Source organism: Apaloderma vittatum, unplaced genomic scaffold (assembly GCF_000703405.1).
Source record: "Apaloderma vittatum isolate BGI_N311 unplaced genomic scaffold, ASM70340v1 scaffold5046, whole genome shotgun sequence".
Classification (NCBI taxonomy): domain Eukaryota; kingdom Metazoa; phylum Chordata; class Aves; order Trogoniformes; family Trogonidae; genus Apaloderma; species Apaloderma vittatum.
Window position 1 is genome coordinate 84,852 of NW_009721141.1, and position 18,768 is coordinate 103,619.

At 48.2% G+C, this 18,768-nt stretch overlaps 1 protein-coding gene across 1 annotated transcript in view; it reads right to left on the reverse strand.

The window, feature by feature from the left end:
* Positions 1-18,312, reverse strand: part of LOC104275328 (TRAF2 and NCK-interacting protein kinase-like) — a gene marked incomplete at both ends in the record, with an annotated part of 101,752 nt that extends 83,440 nt beyond the window's left edge. The window contains 1 exon segment of the mRNA XM_009871255.1: positions 18,247-18,312. Within this exon segment, the coding sequence (XP_009869557.1) occupies positions 18,247-18,312 (66 nt within the window).
* Positions 18,313-18,768: the final 456 nt, after the last annotated feature.

The following is an 18,768-nucleotide window of genomic DNA, read 5'->3' on the forward strand; positions in this document are numbered from 1 at the left end:
GGCGCGCCAGGAGCGGAGCTGCCTCTGAGTCACAGCTCTGCACCACCCGCTGCCCTCCCCTTCAACCGGCTCCCGTATCATTTTTATTAGTATGATTATTCCTCTCTTGGGGTGTTTGGGTTTTGTTTGGTTTGGGGTTGTTATTTTTTTTCCTTCCTCTTTTTTTGACTCGCGGGCTGTTTCACTGCTAGCCACGTACCTTCTGCTCGAGGGAGGGAGCTGCGGAGAGCCCAAGCGGGAGCTGATGGGGAGCCTGCAGCCCCCGCCAGACCCCTCGGCCACAGTGGAGAAGCTCATGGGATGGAGACTTCTGTCTTCCACTCATTCAATCACAGAAATTCCCTGAAGGAGATCGGCTACTTCTCTTAAAGCCGCAGTGCTCAATTCACAACACGTTCTAAAAGTCTCTAATTTTTCCACCAGCCCCCAGCTAACGGGATGTCTCCCGTCTCGCCCATGGGTTCCTTTGTGCAGGGAATCGAGTAACCTCTGGCACAGGCTGAAGACATTCTTCTTCTCCTTTCACCACAGATTATTAATTTTTTTTAATTATTAAACTGAGTTAACAGAGCCAAGAAGATTAAGTGCCTCTGCCGTGGCAGCCCTGCTGATACCCACGGGAATGTGCCTGCCCAGAAGCTGATGGGAACAGCGTCACACCATTGCTCTCCACACATCAGAGCTCACTCCAGACCTCTGTGCTGCGAGACCATTTCTCAGGATGACATCTGATGAAGACACAAGCTGAGGACATGGTCCAAGCTGGGACACGGCAAATCCAGCGAAAGCCAACGTGGCCATCGGTGGTGTGATTGGATGCACAAATGTGCTGAGGTTTGAAAGGGCGAAAGTGTGTACATCATCCATGTTCAGGGCTTGCATAGGACCCACCATGTCCCAGCTTAGAGGAGAAACTCATGGGTGGTACCAAAACTAAGGGTTCGCTGTGAACACACAGGTATTTGACGTTATTTGAAAAGAGCAGTTGCCACCCAGCTTTGAACATCCAATGGACGCAGCCTAGGCAGACACCCACAGCCTCCAAAGTCAACTGAGCAATTCTTGTCTCCCCAACTCAGCTGCTGGCAGAGGGGCTGATGAGTTACCTGCAGAAAAAAGGTTGGCCCAATTCCAACAGCTTATAGAGGCCACAGAGGCAAAGATGCCACCGGCAGATCAGAGTCAGGCCGGGTGCTGCAGAAAGACGTTCGCTGCTCTGACTGGCAGCTGCCGTTTCCATGGTTAAGCTTTCATCCAGAAGTCAAAGCTACGTGCACGCAAAGTGAACTAAATCAGTTCTAAACAGTGAACCCTGCGGCACTACAGAGTCACCTTCCCCTTTAGAAAAATGATGCTCTTCACAGATGCCTTCTGCTTGTTGAGATCTAAGACATGTCTGCATCCTCTGTAAGAGACCACAGCCGGTGCCAGGCCCTGCAAACGCACAGATTGTGTGTGACGTCGCCAGAAACCATCCTGGGTCCAGGTAACCAGTGTCCACAGCTGTCCTCTCACTCAGTTGCCTTTTATCAGTTCTTCAAAGCATCCCTCAATTCTGGTATACGTGATCTCGCTTCTATGCCGAGCCAGTCAAAATGCATCAATTCTGCATCCAAGTAGGCTTTCACCTCCACTGCTGAAGGCAGACCAACATCCCTGTAGGACCTCAGGTCCTGCAGGGACCACAGCTACCGAAAGAGCCTCCTTCCTTTGCACCAGCAAAGGCTCTTTAGAGGATGGACCAACTGTTAACCTGCAGGTAACAGCCTACTCTGTACTGAATACGAACCAGAGATGTGCCGCTATTTGCCTATTTTTAGCAGTGTTTTCCCCTCAATACCAACCCTAAAGCCAGCTTCTCCTTCTTTGGGGACTCAAGGTCAGTGAGACCTTGGGAGCGGCAGAGGGAACCTGTTCTAAGGGCGGTTTGTGCATACACGGGGCACATATCTCAGAGGAACGGGATAGTCTGGACACTCCGGTAAATGAGCTGGTGCTTACCCAAACATATCCTCATGCCTCTCAACCTATTTGCTAAATACAGCGTTTTCTGCTTCAGTTGCACCTCTTTTTTTTTTCCCCTCCCTGGGTGAATCTCTTTCCTCTCACAGTATTTTCCACACTTCCATTCCCTTTGCTAAAATTGGCAGTATATCTTCTTGTAGTCCCTAATGGTGGGCATCAATAAAACATGACCAGCCTTCCAAGTCTTTTGTTTTCCGGTCCAACATATATTTGCTTTCTCCCTTTCAGTACTATTCTCCTCTAAGCACCAGCTCAGCTGGGGAACTCCTGCACCACTGCTGCTGGGCTGACATCATTTAGATGGATGTTGTGGGACTGAGAGCTGCCTTACCTCTCCATCATTCGGAGGTGCTCATCTATTTCAAACACTTCCCTTCACGTTTTCCTTCGCCGCTCTAACAAAACATTAGCATCCCTATCAGATGCTTTATATTTGCTACACATTTTTAGGTAGTTTTGCTTCTACAGTTCTATTAGGAGCCTTTGTGCCCATTAAGGCCTGAAAGAACAAGCGCCAGTGGCCTTTTGTAGGTTAATCCACAAGAGATCGAGAGAGTGCAAGACATTCCATCTCTTCAAATTACTCATTTTACAGTATAATAGTATGAATATTAATATTGTCCATTGAAAAAGTGTGTTAATTAGGATGCTGGCAGTTTCCTGGACCACTGCCACCCAAAGTAAGCGCACAAGGGGTACGTGACTATTCAAGTTGAGGTCCCGAATCGCTGTTAATGACAATGGCACGCTCAGTTCCACCGCAAGAAACAAACAGCCAAACTAATGAGGGAACAACCTACAGAGGGTTAATGTTACTTCTTTTTCCTCTACTAATTTCAGTTATTCCCCTTCCTAGAAAAACAGCATTTAACCAGACCACAAATAATTTGCATAGCGCACATGTGCTAGCTGCTGGGAGGTTTTTAAGCAAACAGAACAAATGCCTCATTAATAACTAAGCGCCAAGAAATGCAGAAAGAATTTTGCACCAGACTACCGAAAACCATAGTAGCTTATTCTTCAGGCGCTCGCCTTGGATTAAACACTGTGCTCCTTTGATAAGATGACCTTGGGTAGATGAGAAAATGGAGAAGGCGAGGTCCATGCACGTTCAAGAAGCACACGTATCTCGGAGGTGGTTACAGCTCATACACAATTTTCTTACGCAGGCAAAGCTTCCACAAGCTCAGGATGAGGCGGGTCTCTGGTACGTTAATAGCACACAGATGATCTTTAACAGATACGACATTTCCCCTTCCCAGTTTCAGTGTCTATTTTTATCACATGGCATGGGTCTGCAAGCTTCAGTGTAGCCTGCTGATCTCAAGGTTAATCTTTATTTTCTGGTAGCAAAATGAAAGGTCAGCTACAGACCAGACCGTAAGGTCACCCAGACACCCGGGTATTTACAGACCTGACGAACTGGGTGTCACAGCATCTTGTCACTGAGGAGTCAATACCGCTGACCCCAGGACACCACCACTGGTTCCCTAAAATGCTTGGGATTTGCAAACACATTTTTCCTCAACTAGAGAACAAACTCCAAATTTTCTGGAAGCGTTTTTTTTTTTTTGCAAGAACAAGATTTGCATCCAATTTGAATGAAAAACCCCATAGGTTTTGTTCGGCTGCAGTGTTTCCGCAAGGCAGAGGAAAAGCACATTAGTCCACCTGGACCTTGCTCATTCTGCTTCAGGGGAGGTATCTTCCTTTGGGATCACCCCAAGCTGGGCGCACAAATCCAAGTTTCCCACCTGTGAAGCCACTGCCATGTTTATAAAGGGTCACGGTTATAAAGGCTCAAGCCCTTCTATATTCTGCTCAGAGAGGCTGTGCCAAAACCTATTTTCACAAACTGGAGTTTCTCAGCATGGTGGAACTGACAAAACATATCAGTATTGCCCTCTTCAACATATTAAGAAATGTTATTTTTTGGCTCATATTCATGAATCAAGAGAACTGGCTTCTTTGGCAGGACCTTCGGCAAAGCTTCCTAGCCCTACTTACCAAAGTAGGTAGATGAAAACATCTACCAAGACACGAGGAACTTCATTTTCAGAAGCTCTAAGTGCCCTGACCCAGAGCGTACGTCCACAAAAGCAAGCAGTCTACCAGCATAACTGCAGGTCGGGTTCATTCTAGCCTCAGTCAAGGCATCTAAAATTTAAGCAGACTTTTGCAAGCATGGATGACCAGGGTCTCTGTTTTTTTTCAGATTCCCAGCCTGACATACGGGGCTGCAGATGAGATTTCGCACGTGCATGAAAACATAAAGGCAAGGGGTGAGAGGGAGGTTCAAACGCAACGAATTTCAGGCTTTGGAAGACCATCAGTTGGAAGCAGCTGCAGAAACCTCTGATAATCTCCCAGGTTACCGAACATTTTGATGCTTAAATCTCTCCCTGGCCAGAGCTATCACCTGTCACCCACCAAGAGCTAATCCTCTTTTTTTCTGATTTCGCCTCTATCTTCTCTTTTTCCCCGTCCTCTCTGTGCGAGTGCAAAACACCTCTAATCTTAATTTCAGATGCGCTTTTCATGATGTTGCAGATGTGTTATCTGCAGCTGACAGTATTTGCCACTTACTTCTCCTTAAAGGACACCGCTTGACCTTGTAACAGCTTCCATGCCTCCAGCTTTAGAGGCTGAGCCTTTCTATTTGAATGGATCACAAGTAATCACTTTTCTGTATCCATTATTAGCAGTGAGCCAGCTACCCAGAGAGCTCCTGCTTTGGGTTTTGCTCTCCCCCCCCACCTCCAAATGCAGCATTTTTCCCAGGCAGAGACATATTATGGCAATTCAGACACTGACAACTGTGTAAATCACACCCGGGCAAAAGTTATTGATGACCTCATTCCAGTAAAGTATGAGATGATCAGACTGCCCCACGGTATTCTGATCATCTGAGAACCCTGAAATTGAAAGTCACAGGCTCCATTTTGCTTGGAAATCTAACAAAAGGCATTAACTGTGACAAAAGGCACTTAGAGCATTTCTCTTAAATTATCTCATTTCACACCAGCAGTAACAAATACTCATTTTCCTTTATTAATACACTCTCCTTGCCCATAACTGTTCTCATTTTTCTAATTTTGAATTAAAATGCTTCCAAGTTATTGATCCCTTCTGCTAAAAATCTTTTCGTCTGCTTTTATTAGTTCTTGTACACAGCCTAGTTTTAACGATACGAACAGTGCATCCAACACAACCACCTTTCCAGCAGACCTGTCTCCCAGGAGCCGACGTGATTAATCTCTCCCGTGCAAGACGAGTCACGTTGTGCAGCCCCAGCTCCTCCACACTGCCAGCGTGCTCACATCGGCGCTCCTGCATCTTTTATTAAATTATGTAATTAGCTTATTTCTTCTCAAGTGCCTTCCCAAATGGGTTGTGAACGGTCACCAGTAAGGGAACAAAAATAATAATGCTCAGAGTGTATGCTTGAGCTTTCAAAAGCATCTGCTCTTGCCCGTCACTGGATTTCTCCCCATGCCAACCCATCTGCTCGCACAACCCAAGCGCTGTTCCCTATGATGGGAAAGGGGCTCACGGCCAGGTTGGATGGGGCTTTGAGCAACCTGGTCTAGTGGGAGGTGTCCCTGCCCATGGCAGGGGGGTTAGAACAAGATGATCGTAGAATCATAGAATATCCTAGGCTGCAGGGGACCTTAGAGATCATTTAATCCAACCTCCCCGTCATGGGCAGTGACACCTCTCAACTAGATCAGGCAACACATGGGGACCGAATGGGGATCAAACCCGCGACCTTGGTGTTATCAGCACCACGCTCTAACCGAGTTCCAAACCAAACCATTCCATGATTCTATGACCAGCAGAGGCTAAGAGGCACACAACAAAAAAGAAAAACAACCCCCCAAACCCCCAAGTTAGTCATGAGAGAGAGAAAGGCTGCAGGACGGAGGCGCAGCCCTGATGCAGTGCTGTAGTGCTTAACCTGGGCCTACAAATACGCTACAACAAAGCTAAATGCAAATGATTCACAGAGTCAAAGTCACCCCAGGCCAAAAACACATGCACAGAGCTAAAGAGACACACACAGAGCTCAGGAGCCTCTTCCTGATCCCCATGCCCTGAATCTGCTGTGCCCTGCCCAGCCCAGCACGCCAGCCCAGCAGCACGCCAGCCCAGCAGGACGCCCCCAAACCCAGTGCCAGCCCTGGGAGTTACATGGAACAATCCACTCCATCCACGCTGGCCTTTAAAGGCCAGAAAGAGACAGATCTCAAAGCCAGATGCTTCCACGGGGGTTGAACTCTGTGGACTCGGGGTGGGGATCATGTCCAAGAAAACCACCTGGCCGAGAAGCTCTCCTGCAGCACCCACCGCCCCCTAAACCCCCAATTCTGTGCCGATGCTAAAGGCAAGAGTATCCCCAAATCACACCATGACTGCCATGGCTCTTCTATCCCAAGGGATGCTTTTCTTTGCCAATCAAAAATAAAATAAAATAAATAAATGCTAGAGGATCTCTTTCGGTAGACGTTTGATGGACCAGCTGCTCAGCTGCTATAACATTTTAAGCTGACGCTGAGTGTTTTGATGGTTTCATCCACTGGATGCTGCCCTTCAGCACCAGAGATCAGGATATTGGTTTTCTGCGGTTTCATGACTAGAGCAAACATTTTTGCAAAGTCCAAAAGTGCAGTTTTATGTTGCGTTTCAGAAGCCTGCTCCTCCAATGCAAGATTTCCATCTCCTTTTGCAATCTACTCCTTGCGTTAGTCCTACTGGCATTCACATACACAATTTGCAGTTCATCTGGAACAGGCCATTTACAGAAATTCTGCTAAACTGGCTCTCTTTCTATTAGTTACGTAGAAAAGAAAAGCTTTGGCCTGGGATCCTGGACCTGTTGAATTAAACCGTGAAAAAGAAAATCTCTGCAGCACAGGAATGCAAAGGCATTTCCACTGTGCAGTAGTACTGCCGACTTCACCTGTAACCATCACCACCCTAACAAAACAAGAGACTAATGGCAAGTCCAGTGGTATTTGCAATTTTTCCTAAGCCCTGATGGCTGCTTACATGTCTGCTTACCTAAAACAAAGATGCATTTCCAGCCTTTCATGTCGTCCGTAAGAGCTTCAAACTCTACAGAGGTTTTTACGCAACAGGAGGGGAGAGGCGGACCGGAGGCTTCTGAGTGCTCAAGTTAGATATTTAATGAGGCAACGTATTCCCAACTAATGGGTTTGCTCAGGAACAAACTGCAACACCAAGGAATTATCAGCATTGAAGACAACTGCAAGATGCACAGCTGCTCAGCCCTTGGATGACCACACCACACACCGAAGGCTCTGCTCCCCACTACTCTTCACAGGAACTTTTTTCTTTGTCATACAGAAGCAGTGAAATGTTAGGATCAAACCTAGTAAGTCTGAATGTGGATATTTCGGTGTTGGAAAACACAGGCAGAGACCTGAGTACTTTGTGAAAAAATGGACTGGTGCTGTGAACGTCCCATTGCAGTGACTTGTTTCTCTCTTTGCTTCTTGGCGTGAAGCAAACCAGTTTAATTCAGTGCTGGTCTCTGCAGTACTGCTCTTTGCAGTCATTCCTCAGTTCCGGCTCTGCGGTGACAACAGACCTGTCACACGGAGTTTAAAATAAAGAAAAAAACGGAAGAAAAATCTGCTTAAACATGTCATTGGGGTTAATATGTTCAACTCTTCTTCATCAACCATCACCTGCTAAGTTTTTTAGAAAAAAAACATAAACCAGCACTGCCAACACAAGCCACTGACCCAACTGCAGGCACACAGCCCTGCCAGCCTAGCACCCTGGGCGTTACACCCTCACTGGGAAAAATCAAGAATAAACAGATAGAGAGAAGAAGAGGCCTTGGAATAAGCTCCAAGTTTTCCTTTCCAACCCTCTGTCTGGCACACCAACCACTTCCTACCATTAGAACCGGATTTCTGGAGGAGGAGCTCAGATGAGAGCTCAGCAGCGGATCCCATCCCATCCCATCCCATCCCATCCCATCCCATCCCATCCCATCCCATCCCATCATCTTGGAATCCTTGCAGACACGCTAGAGCTGCTTGCCCTGATGGAGAAACCACCCTGAAGTTCACACACCAACAGCTTTTTAAAGGAAAACACAATGGCAACCTATGAAGAACGAATCATACCTTTTCACTAATAAGAGGCATCCATGAGTTAATTTCTTTAAATGTAGCTGTTTACTGCATAAGCCTGATCTCATTTGATCTAGATACCATGCAGACAAACGTAAAATACATTTCTTCACACTGACCCTGTTAATAACCGTTTCTCAAGGGAGTAGAACAACTGTAACAAGCTAACACTATTTGTTTATTTTGAACTCAATAGCCAGACTTGTTGAAAAAAACATCCCCACCCAGTACTAGCTGGAAAAAAATGAAAATGAAAATAAAAATTACTTCAAGCTAAGGGAGGGTCCAGTGAAATGGGATCAGATGGGAGGTGTGGGGCATCGCCTGCTTCCTGCAGCTGAGGTGAGGCACCACCTCCAGCATGAGAAGCAGGTCACACTGGCGGGTCTTGTCCAGATAAGGTGCTTCTGCCTCTCAATCTTTAGTGCCCACGGAGAGCTAAGACAGCACAGCTTCCAGCGCTGGGCTTGTGGGCAGCTTTGTAAAATTAACTACGGACATCTGAAATCCAATCCTGTCCTTTATGCAACTCTCTGCCCTCCGTGGCTCCCATTTTTAAACACATTGTGCTGGATTACCTCCCCATCCCTCTTCACCCTTGCACACCCAGGCCATTTCAGGCATCATTTGCCTTCAGGTTATGCTTTACAGAGGGATTTAAAAAAAATTTTAAAAACATGACATGCAGTAGGCTATTCATTTTGGAGACTCACTGCTACAGGTTGCAAGCAGCCCTACAAAACAGTAGAAATTGGAGCCGAGCAGCATCCCTCCCACCCCGAGGTGCTCCTGCTGCCGATGCTGCCATGGCCCACGATGAAACTCCCCAATCACGAACCCAGGAGGTTCCTACAGCCCCCGAGTACAACGACCACACTCAAGCAGAGATTCACATCAAGAGAAAGTCCACCAGCCCCAGCATTTCTCATCCTCTTGCAGACCTACGGGCCACAGCCAAGTCTCCTGGATGCATCCCATACTTCAGGGCCTCTCTGCTGGGAAAACTAAGGTGACACATGTAAAAGGAGCAGGCACTAACACTCCTTCTTTAAGAGCACTGCCCTGCCCCAGTGGAGGGCAAAACGTCCACATCCCTCTCCAGCTGACAGCAGTGCTGTCTGAAGCCCAAACCGACCTTCTTCTCGGTCACCTGCCCAGGGAGCTCAGGGAGACAAGGGCTGGGGGACAAGCAGAGCATGGTGGGGACGCAGGGATGGAGTTGGGCTCCTAGGCACATGCTTCCATGAGCATATTCAATACACAAGAATTTAGAGACCTAAACACACACACACATTTTAGGACCTATCAAAAAAACAAAAAAAATTTACACCCATCTGCCATTCTTATGCGAGGAGAGGTAAAAAAAAAACCCACAGCATTTGGAAGCAGGCTGTGTTTGCTTGGCACCTTCCATCTTTAGGTAATTAGTGTAAAGGGCTTCCCAGGTAAACCTAAGAATAAACTACAGATTTCAAGAGAGACACACTTCTCCCTGCAGTGAGCCTTCAAAGCACAACCAGGAGAAGATGCAGAGCTCCAACTGGCTCCCTGTAGGCATCGCCTGCCTTCAAATCTTCAGGGTTAGCTGCAAGTCAAGCTGCATCAAAATTTGAAAAGATATTTAAAATTACAAGGAAGAAATGTCTCTGAAGACATTCCAGCATCTATGAACATCTCAAATACACAGCCTGGACCAACATTCACTGCCTACTGCTCCACCATCCCCGTCACCAAACCGTCTACAAAGTCCTCTCCTGCCTTCTTAGCTGAGAGTAGCCCGTTCAGAGTCAGAAGGTGCTGGCTGATGGCTGGCCACCAACCACCCTTGTACATTGCTCCTTGGGGAACCAGTGTCACCTCCAAACTTTTGTTTTCAAAGTGTTGGCACGGGGGCACCTAACACACCATCTCCTCACAGGCTTTCCAGTGCTGGTACCACCAAGCAGCTCCCAGCTCTGCCCCTCCAGGCCACCCAGAGTCGCTCTCCTTCTCGTTTTATGGGCAGAGGGGTGACGACAGGGATGGGAATGAAGAGAGGGGTCATATGGCAAAGATCACCAGAGGAAGTCTGCAAGAGCAGCGACTTGGCCTGAGGCTTCCTGTACGCTGCACTCGGCTCCGATCCTCTGGGCTAACCTGACACTTCTTAAATACTACAAACAAGTTAAGAATGACAAACGTGAGCAGGTACCAGCGTCTACTTCATGCAAGATGCTCCTCACCTGCCACCGTGCAGCCTGGGGTTACTGTTAGATCAAATATACCCTAAGGGCAAATGCTCTCTGTAATCCTCGTGAGCCTTTCAGCACCCATACCTCACCCGCTGGCCACCACCACTCCCTTAGAATGTACTACACACTACTGTAAGATACTACAGCGAGCAGAGCATTTGAAGCTTCAGGAGGACCTCCCAAGAGGGAGAGTGATGCCTTCACATGCAGTAACCCCGATTTTGAAAAGCCGGCTGTTTCCTGAACAAGCTCCCCCGCGGCCCCGTCTCCTAGGTTCAGCAATACAGATGGCAGCTGGATGCCCACGTACATCACCACAATGGGACCCACATCCTCACCCTCCCAGACTACCCTGCTGCAGCTCTGCTCCCAGAAAGCACATCTTGCATCCAGCAGCACTGGTCCACAACCATGAAACCTACAGATACCGTTGTATCTGTATGTGCAGTCAACCTGTGAGTTGGCCCATTTTAAGCAGACCTGAGAAAGGACAAGTCTGAGTTCAGACATTCCGATGGGATAGGAGAAGGTGCTAGGAGACATGGTACTGGCTCATGACATCGCTAAAATAAGGAGCATCTTCTGACCCCTGCAAGTCAAGGAGAGAGGCTCTCCCTCCATCCCTGTCTACCCCCGGCACCCACACAGCGCTGCAAGACCCACCTCCACATCCCCTGCGCTTTGCAGCGTGCTGTTGACTTGACTTAGCACTTTCCAAGGCAGCTTTTTCACCCCTACACCATTGCAGATTGGGTCTTCTCCTGCAAAATTGTTGCACTATTTACAGGAGCAGAGCATCCAGCAACACAAGGGTCAAAGACACATTGGTCTGCTCCTGACTTTCACCCGGCCTTTTCCCATCACAAACTACAGAGAGGGAGAAAAGGGAATAAAGATTTAAAAGGGAATAAAGATTTAAAAGGGAGGCAATACAGGAATTTTTAATCACCTTTTACAACCTGCATTCCATAGGATTAGAATGTAAAAAGCACCTTTCCCTTACATTATTCAGAAAGCAGCAAAGCTGACGTGACATACTGGTGCGTAGGGGTGTGTGGGCTGGTTTCTTGGGGGGAGGGAGGGCTGAGGGCTCTCTCTGTGTTTCAGAAAAATGAAGCAGCACAAGATGTACCAGTTGCTCTGGTAACAAAGCTTTTTTTTCCCCCCCTCCCATACGAGTGAAACATCATTTTAAGCATTTTCCATTTAAGACTTCCCCTGTCTGCACGGCAAAAACAAGTCCCCGTTTCAGAAACGCACACACCCCACTCGAGTCAGCAAGGAAGGGACTTTCTCTTCTAGAGATATTTTAATGTCGTGAGGAAGCTGATAAATTGAGGTCGCCCGTTTTTCCTTCTCATCGTGCTAGTGTGCGTTATCACACCCCAGCACACCAGCCCAGCCCCTTCCTGCAACGCAATCAGAGCCGGTAAAAGCCCTGCACGGGGCGCGAGCCAGTGCCGACGGGAGTGGTGGAGACCCCCTGCCCCGGAGAGCATCCTCAGCCGGCAGCACCGCGAGCCGTCCCAGCGGAAACAACGGCTTAATGTTTAATACTGCGCTTGTAATACGGAAGGATTATAAAGCAGCTTGTAAGTCTCGTAAATCCATTCATGCTCACGCGGCCCTTGCGCGACCTTGAAGACGGCGGCGGCGTGTCTGGATCGGGACGTGGAGCCGAGTGGTCCTGGCCACCACCAAAACCATCCCAGCAGACAGATGCAGCCCTGGATGGGGCACATCAGCCCGATGCTGGTTAACTGCTCTGCTCCCAGAGGGGCAGGGGCAAGGTGCTTGCCTGTCTGGGTCCTATGGAGCCGTTGCGGGGGCCTATGGATCCGCCTCTTAGCACATCCCCAAACCATGGGGGAAGCCGGGGAGCTACCCAAATCAGAGGGTAGGGCACCCCTGTGTTTGCCTCTGTCTGCAGCGACCATCAGAGCCATGCAGTGAAAGCTGAAAACAAAAAGCAAGACCCAAAGCCAAGGACACGACACCAGAAGAACCTACTTGGCTCGAGCCGCACCCAACCTCAGCCCACCATGGTCCCTTTCATAAACAGCAAAAAGGTGGGAAAAGGGAAATGCTTACAATGCGTGTTCAAAAGCGATAGCTGGCTGTCTAGCTGTTTGTTTAGACTGCAAGACAACAGAGCTCTGAATTCCTTCCGTGGCCCGTGAAGCTGAGCACCAGGCGCCCGTGGTGTGCTCAGGACCAGCCCGGAGCAGCCACCACCGCAGGACGGGTGTTGGAACAAGGGCGACCGGCAGCAGGACCGGGTCTGTAGGCAGCCTGGTCTCTCGAGCAAGGCACAGCAGCGAGCTTTCAGCTACAAAAGCTGTGTATGTAAACTAAGATTAATTCTTTACAGCAGCGATCCCCAGGAAATATTAATTGTGTGCAGCATGGTAACTTCCTCCACACGGCTAAAAGCAACAGTGATTAATTACCAGACTATTGACCATCAGCCTTTCAGAAAGAGAGACAATGAAACAACTGATTATTAAAAACAATTAATGCCATTCTTGACTCAGGTTAATTATCTGAACTGCTAACAATGACCCAGGAACCTGCAGAGCCTCTTCTCTCACCAGGGCTGACGCAAGGGCCCAGTGCTTGATCAGCAGCAGCCGAGCCGAGCCGAACGTCGGGCAGGATAAATGTGGCAAAAACTGCACATCGGTTATTTTCTCATACCTCCCCTCCAACAAAATGTAAAAGACAAAAGAAAAAACTTCTAAATGTCTTTCTTTAGCACATTCACCCGCTACCCCACCAGCCTGCAGCAGTGGGATGCCTGGGGGAGCCAGGAGGAAGGACGCTGCTGGGCAGGGCAGCACCCAAACAGCACCCAGCAGGGCAGGACACACGTTATCCCTCCTCCTTCAGCACTGCAAACTGCCTGACCGTGTTATCAAGAACAGGCTTATGCCCCAGATGCTCTCAGAGGTTTGACTTGAGGACCAAAGTGTCCCGGCAGCCCTGCCACTCCCAGCTCTCCTGCAGCGGGCAACCTTGGGTTTCAAACGCTTTACTCACTCCCTCACACCCACACGCCTCAACGTCTTCATCTAGTGGGTCAAGCCCAGGGCTTTGCCTCCCAATGGATCAATCCTGGGTAATAAACAAACAAACTCTGACAAAAGGCCTCAGGATGCTTTTCTTCATCCTTTTCCCCCCATGTATTGAACATGAGACAGACACGACTCAGTGCAACGAAGACCAATTGCAAAAAATGTGTCCTCTTCAAATGGCTGACTTGGGTTGGCAGGGGAGAGGGACAGCCTGTGGCCAGGTGCCCAGCCTGGAGATGGCTGGTGGCACTCCAAAGTGGCTCCTGAGGGTGATCCCTGCTCTGTCCCATCCTGAGATGACGGCAGAGCAGCTCCCAGGGGAGCTAGAGCCACGACTCGCAGTTCCCACACGCTCTAAATTAGAGCACAGAGTAACGCTGCGTAATGACTTGGTGATTATACGGCATTTACCAGCTAATTAAACAATCAATAGTTATTGTGCAGTTATGGAGTTAGCCCACAGTACTGCATCTTGAGCCCTGTAAAATAAAGCCTTGCTAAAGCTGTAAACGAAGAGCCGCATCCCCAGGGCATTCCGCAAAGCAGCACTTGGCATCGAAGACCGTCGTCCTCCTGGTATGGTTGGGAAGAAGCACGTGAATATAATCTCAACGTCATTTATTTCCCAGTTCAGTGCTGTAAAACTGCACAAGGCGAAAGGCACGAAGGTTACTCTCTGACCTGTGTACTGATTTTTTTTCCACTACTGCCAAGGCTTGCACCAAAACCCTGCTTGGATGAGGCTGAGCACAGGCCAGTGTGTGAACGCTCATGGCCGAGCAGGTCTAAAAACTCCGAGGGGATTGCTTTGGGCTTTAACAGTCAGTGCACAACAAGTAACCTACTGCATGTCTTCCCCAGCTTCGTAACAATCTGCTGGAAAGGTATTCCTGGTAACTTCACGTCCTTCTACTTTCATTTTTATCCATTTTATTTCATATTTATTGGTGTTTGACACAACAGCATTTGTGGCCCTGATGCTGTGATTTATCCAGGCAACCTAAGCATACACATCATTTTTTTAAGGACTTTTTGCTTGTTCTCTAATTCAGAAAAGAAATAAGCAGTAATACTAATGTTCTGGAACATAAGCAGCATTTCCTCACACTTTAGATAATGCTCTAAAGGCTCTCAGTGATTTTTGTGTTTGCAGTTTTGCCATCAGCCACCAGCTACCTGCTAAAAAAGTGAGGCAATGTCTCAAGCCCCCAAGTCCAACTCACTGCATTCGTGCTAGCCATTTCTTTAAGCACCTTAAAAAGAAAAAAATATTCCAAGGACATAAAAATCCGCTACTGCAACCATGTCTGGCACAGGAGCTAGCAAGCTCTGAGCCTTTTATCAAAACCAGTTTACAATCTGTAACATTAGATTCAGGATTATTAGAAAATAAAGAAAAGCTTCCAATTCAATTAGAGAGATAAACCATCACCAGTGCGGTCCCTCATTAAAATAAAAATCAAGCCATTCACAAGGAATTGTTAAGCAGCGAATGTTATTTCTCTCTGCAATTATCCAAAGTGAAAAGCTTGTGGTTGGGGTTAGAGGAGGGAGCGCAGAGCAGGTGGCTGCCGAGGGCTCTGGCAGCGCTCAGGTGTCCCTGGGACACGGCCAGAGCTGGGAAGCACCAGAGCGATGTCTTAACCTTCACAACTGAGCAAAGAAAGGCCATTACGTGAAAATACAGAGATCAATCCAAACAAGTTACCTTTGCCTCTAGAGCACAAGCCTCAGACAACAAGGCTTTGGTTTACAGCAGCAGTGTGAAACCACACGGAAAGGATCTTCAAGTCATGACCCAGGAGGATCAAAGCAATTTGTGCAGTGAGCTTCATCCCAGCGCCCGCGCTTCAGCAGAGGGATGTACTCCCTTAGAAGCTCTTCATGTGCACTGGGCTTGGCCAGTAAGTCTTTTTTCCTACGAGCACGGAGAAGACACGTGCTGTGGCAAGGGTTCCCCAACCAACATAGCATGGCCTGAGGCTGGCTCCATGAGCCGTGGCTCTCCGATGCCTCCTGTTCCTGCGGTACTACCAGCCACTCCTCAGGCTCCCCATCCTGTCATTCAGTTGTCAGAGCAATGTCACCGTGTGCTTGACCCCACGGGATCAATGGGAGCTTTGCACCTCACACGTGCCCATCCAGGCCCTGGGCAGGCCACCTGCTTACCACCAGGGCACCTGTAGCCTCCAACACGAATATGACCACGCGGCTAAATCAGGTTTTCTGGGCGAAACAGCAGGGCTGCGGTCCTGTTTCAGCAGCCTTGCAGCACCACACAAGTAAGATGCCCTCCCATGTCTGGAACGAGCATCTCGCTTCTGCCTCTTGCCAACGCGAGAGCTGCTCTGCTCGCTTCAGAGGGACCAGCCCTGCGAAGGGGAGGTGATGCTCACGAGACGACAGCTCCGGGCACAGAGCGCAGGGGTTGGACCTGCAAAGCTCAGGCTGGGAAGCCAGCACCAGAGCAGGCAGCACAAAGAACTACCCCTTCCACATCTGAAAATACAACTCAAGCATGCCCAGCCTCTGAGACGACAGCAATGATGCACCTCAGGCAGCGTCAGGACAGAGGGCTGAGGTTTTCCCAGAGATGGGTTTGAAAGGGTGGGGGAACAAGCATCTAACTACACAGGACACTGCCCTTAGGTGTGGACCACTTCTAAAGGCTGTCTGAGAAGGGAGCCAGAAGGTCTGTGTGTCTTGAAAGCTGATCCATTTGTTTTGCTGCAAGAGATAAATACAGCAGCAGTGTCTGGGGGCAGAAAATCGCAGAGATCTTATTTCCACGCTGGGTTTTACAGCAGGACACCATAAACAGTTACGTATGCTTTATATCAAAGTCTCCTGTTGTTTATAGAGCGGGTGCTGCTCCAAGGCTTCAGCTTAAGAGAGTCCTGGAGTCAGTCTTAGCCTGAACTCATACCTCAATACTCACTAATTTGGTTTGGACAGCAGCGTTCCCCCCTCCGCCCCCACCACCATCCTGCCTGGCACCGGTACCAAGTGAATCACACCGAGAACAATCCAATTACTCCAGCAAGTTAAAAACAGTTAAGAGGAGGATCTTTTTTTTCTTGTAGAGCAGGAGAAAAAGGGAACACAGAGGTGTTCACCTCCCAGAAAGCCTACACTTGGATGTTTCTGGGTGGGTTTTTTTCCCCACTTCGAGGTAACACACAGACGCAGAGAAAGAAGCAAACGCAGCAAGAGGAAACCCGATCAGCGGAGCCGCGCAACCAGCAGCGCCAGCACCAGCGAGCTTATTTCCCTTTTGGGCTCTCCACAAAAACATGACGCTTTCAAACGGCCGTTAAAGGCGCATAGTTTCCACCGATTGTTAGAAATATGCACCAGTTAAAATTAGGTCACCCTCTGCCATTAGTTTAGCAGCTGAGAAGAAAAGCCGTTCAGAAGGGAGCTCCCACGGCGGGGAGCACACAGTGCAAAAACAACCAGTACCAGAGTTCCCCTGGAATATAACCTTGATAAGAACACTTTTGGTGTGAGTCTGTGGGGTTTTTTTTCCCCTCCCCACTTTGCTTTTTAAACTTATTCCAGTTCAAAAGTTCACACATTTGAAACTCCAGAAATTCCAGTTTATCTTCATTTCGGTCCCTCTGTCCTCGTGCTGATGGGATTAGCCTTCAGCAGCGGGAGGACGGGGGAATCAGAATTCAAAACAAATATTTCCTGACAGATAGCTTTCCAAGCACCCTCCTCCTCTTTGGCAGGGGCAGCTTGTTGTCTTTTACCACATGACAGGCAAGAGCCACGCTTCCAAAGAGACAGAGTAAGAGCACAAGAATATATTCTTTTCTACAGTCAGAAGACAGTATGTTTCCAACAGGTGAGTAGGATCTTTGTGTGCACACATGCATGAATACACATAGACATAGAACTTGTGTCCACATACACAGAAGTTTTTGGAGAACAGGGCCCAGGGGGAGCTGTCATCTCCCAGCAGACCCAAAATATTTGGCAAATACCTCATGCAACGGAGAAACATCTCCCACTGTATATTAACTGCAGATAAATCCAGACTTTGAAATAATTCAATCCCTCCCCAACCCCACAGGAATCATCCACAACAAGACAACCAATACAATGACAAATTGTGGAAATCCCCCAAGGTAAAAAGTGTTTGGGACCAGTGACATGATTTAGCAGAGGGTGGACAAGTTAAACATTCTTGCCAAGTAGTTCATGGGTTTACAATTCTGTTCTCCACAGTTCCTTCACTACTCTCACCTGGAGAGCTGCTTCTTGATATTTACAGAAATTTAAAGCAAGACTAATGACTCCTGTGTTCTTTCTCCTGCAGCAGGTTTCTGATGGTGGAAAGGGCAGCAGCCAGCCCACGTGCGAGCAGAGCACTAGACTGTAGCAAACTCATTTGGCAGCCTATTGCAGCCATAAACTCAGTTCTTAGAAGAGATCGAGATTTATCTATTAAAGCGCAGACTTTTCACTCCCTCCTCATCATATAATCAATAAAAAGGAACCGAGGAAGAGGAAAAAAAAGAAAAGCTATTTATTCTTTAGTGACAGTTTCAGAACTAATATGAATTGCTTATTATAAGAGTTCTGTGTGCTACACGGTACTTGCACACAAGACCAAAAAGCTCGAGTTCAGCAAAGACTTCTTGCCAGGCCTGCAACAGGGCAAACCTAGCCCAGAGGATGTGCTGGGACGCTCCGTGCTCAAGACGCAGCCAAGGCAAATGGGATCTCTTCAGGCGGAGTCCTTACCTTATAGACCTGCCCATAGGTACCATTGCCAACAAGTTCCACCAGTTCAAAGATTCCTGCAGGATCCTAGGAGAAAAGGAAGAAAAAAGAAATATATTTAATAATCAATCTTTATTTCTGCTTGAAATGTGCATGCTTAGCGTATGTTTTAAACTTTGTTTTTCTTACGCATCAGCTTTGGAATAAAACAAGCTAAAAGGCAGGATGTCACTTTGGGGCTCAAAGTAGGGTTTTCCAGGTCTAGCCCTGAGGTCAGCAGCATCAGTGTTACTCAACCTAAACATCATTTTTGGTTTGATGTATCCTGGCCCCTGACATTCTGCTTTGCCAACCGAGATGAGTGGACCTAGGGGAGAGCTACATGAGGACACAATGATTTGGATGGTGGCACTGAAGCACCAAAACCTTTTCCCAGACCCCCCTGGCTCGGTACGTGCCCAGCCAGGGGAAGGGCAGTCACACACAAACTGCACACACGCGCAGAAGCTGGAGCGTGCCCGCTAGCACAGGTTTTTTGACGAT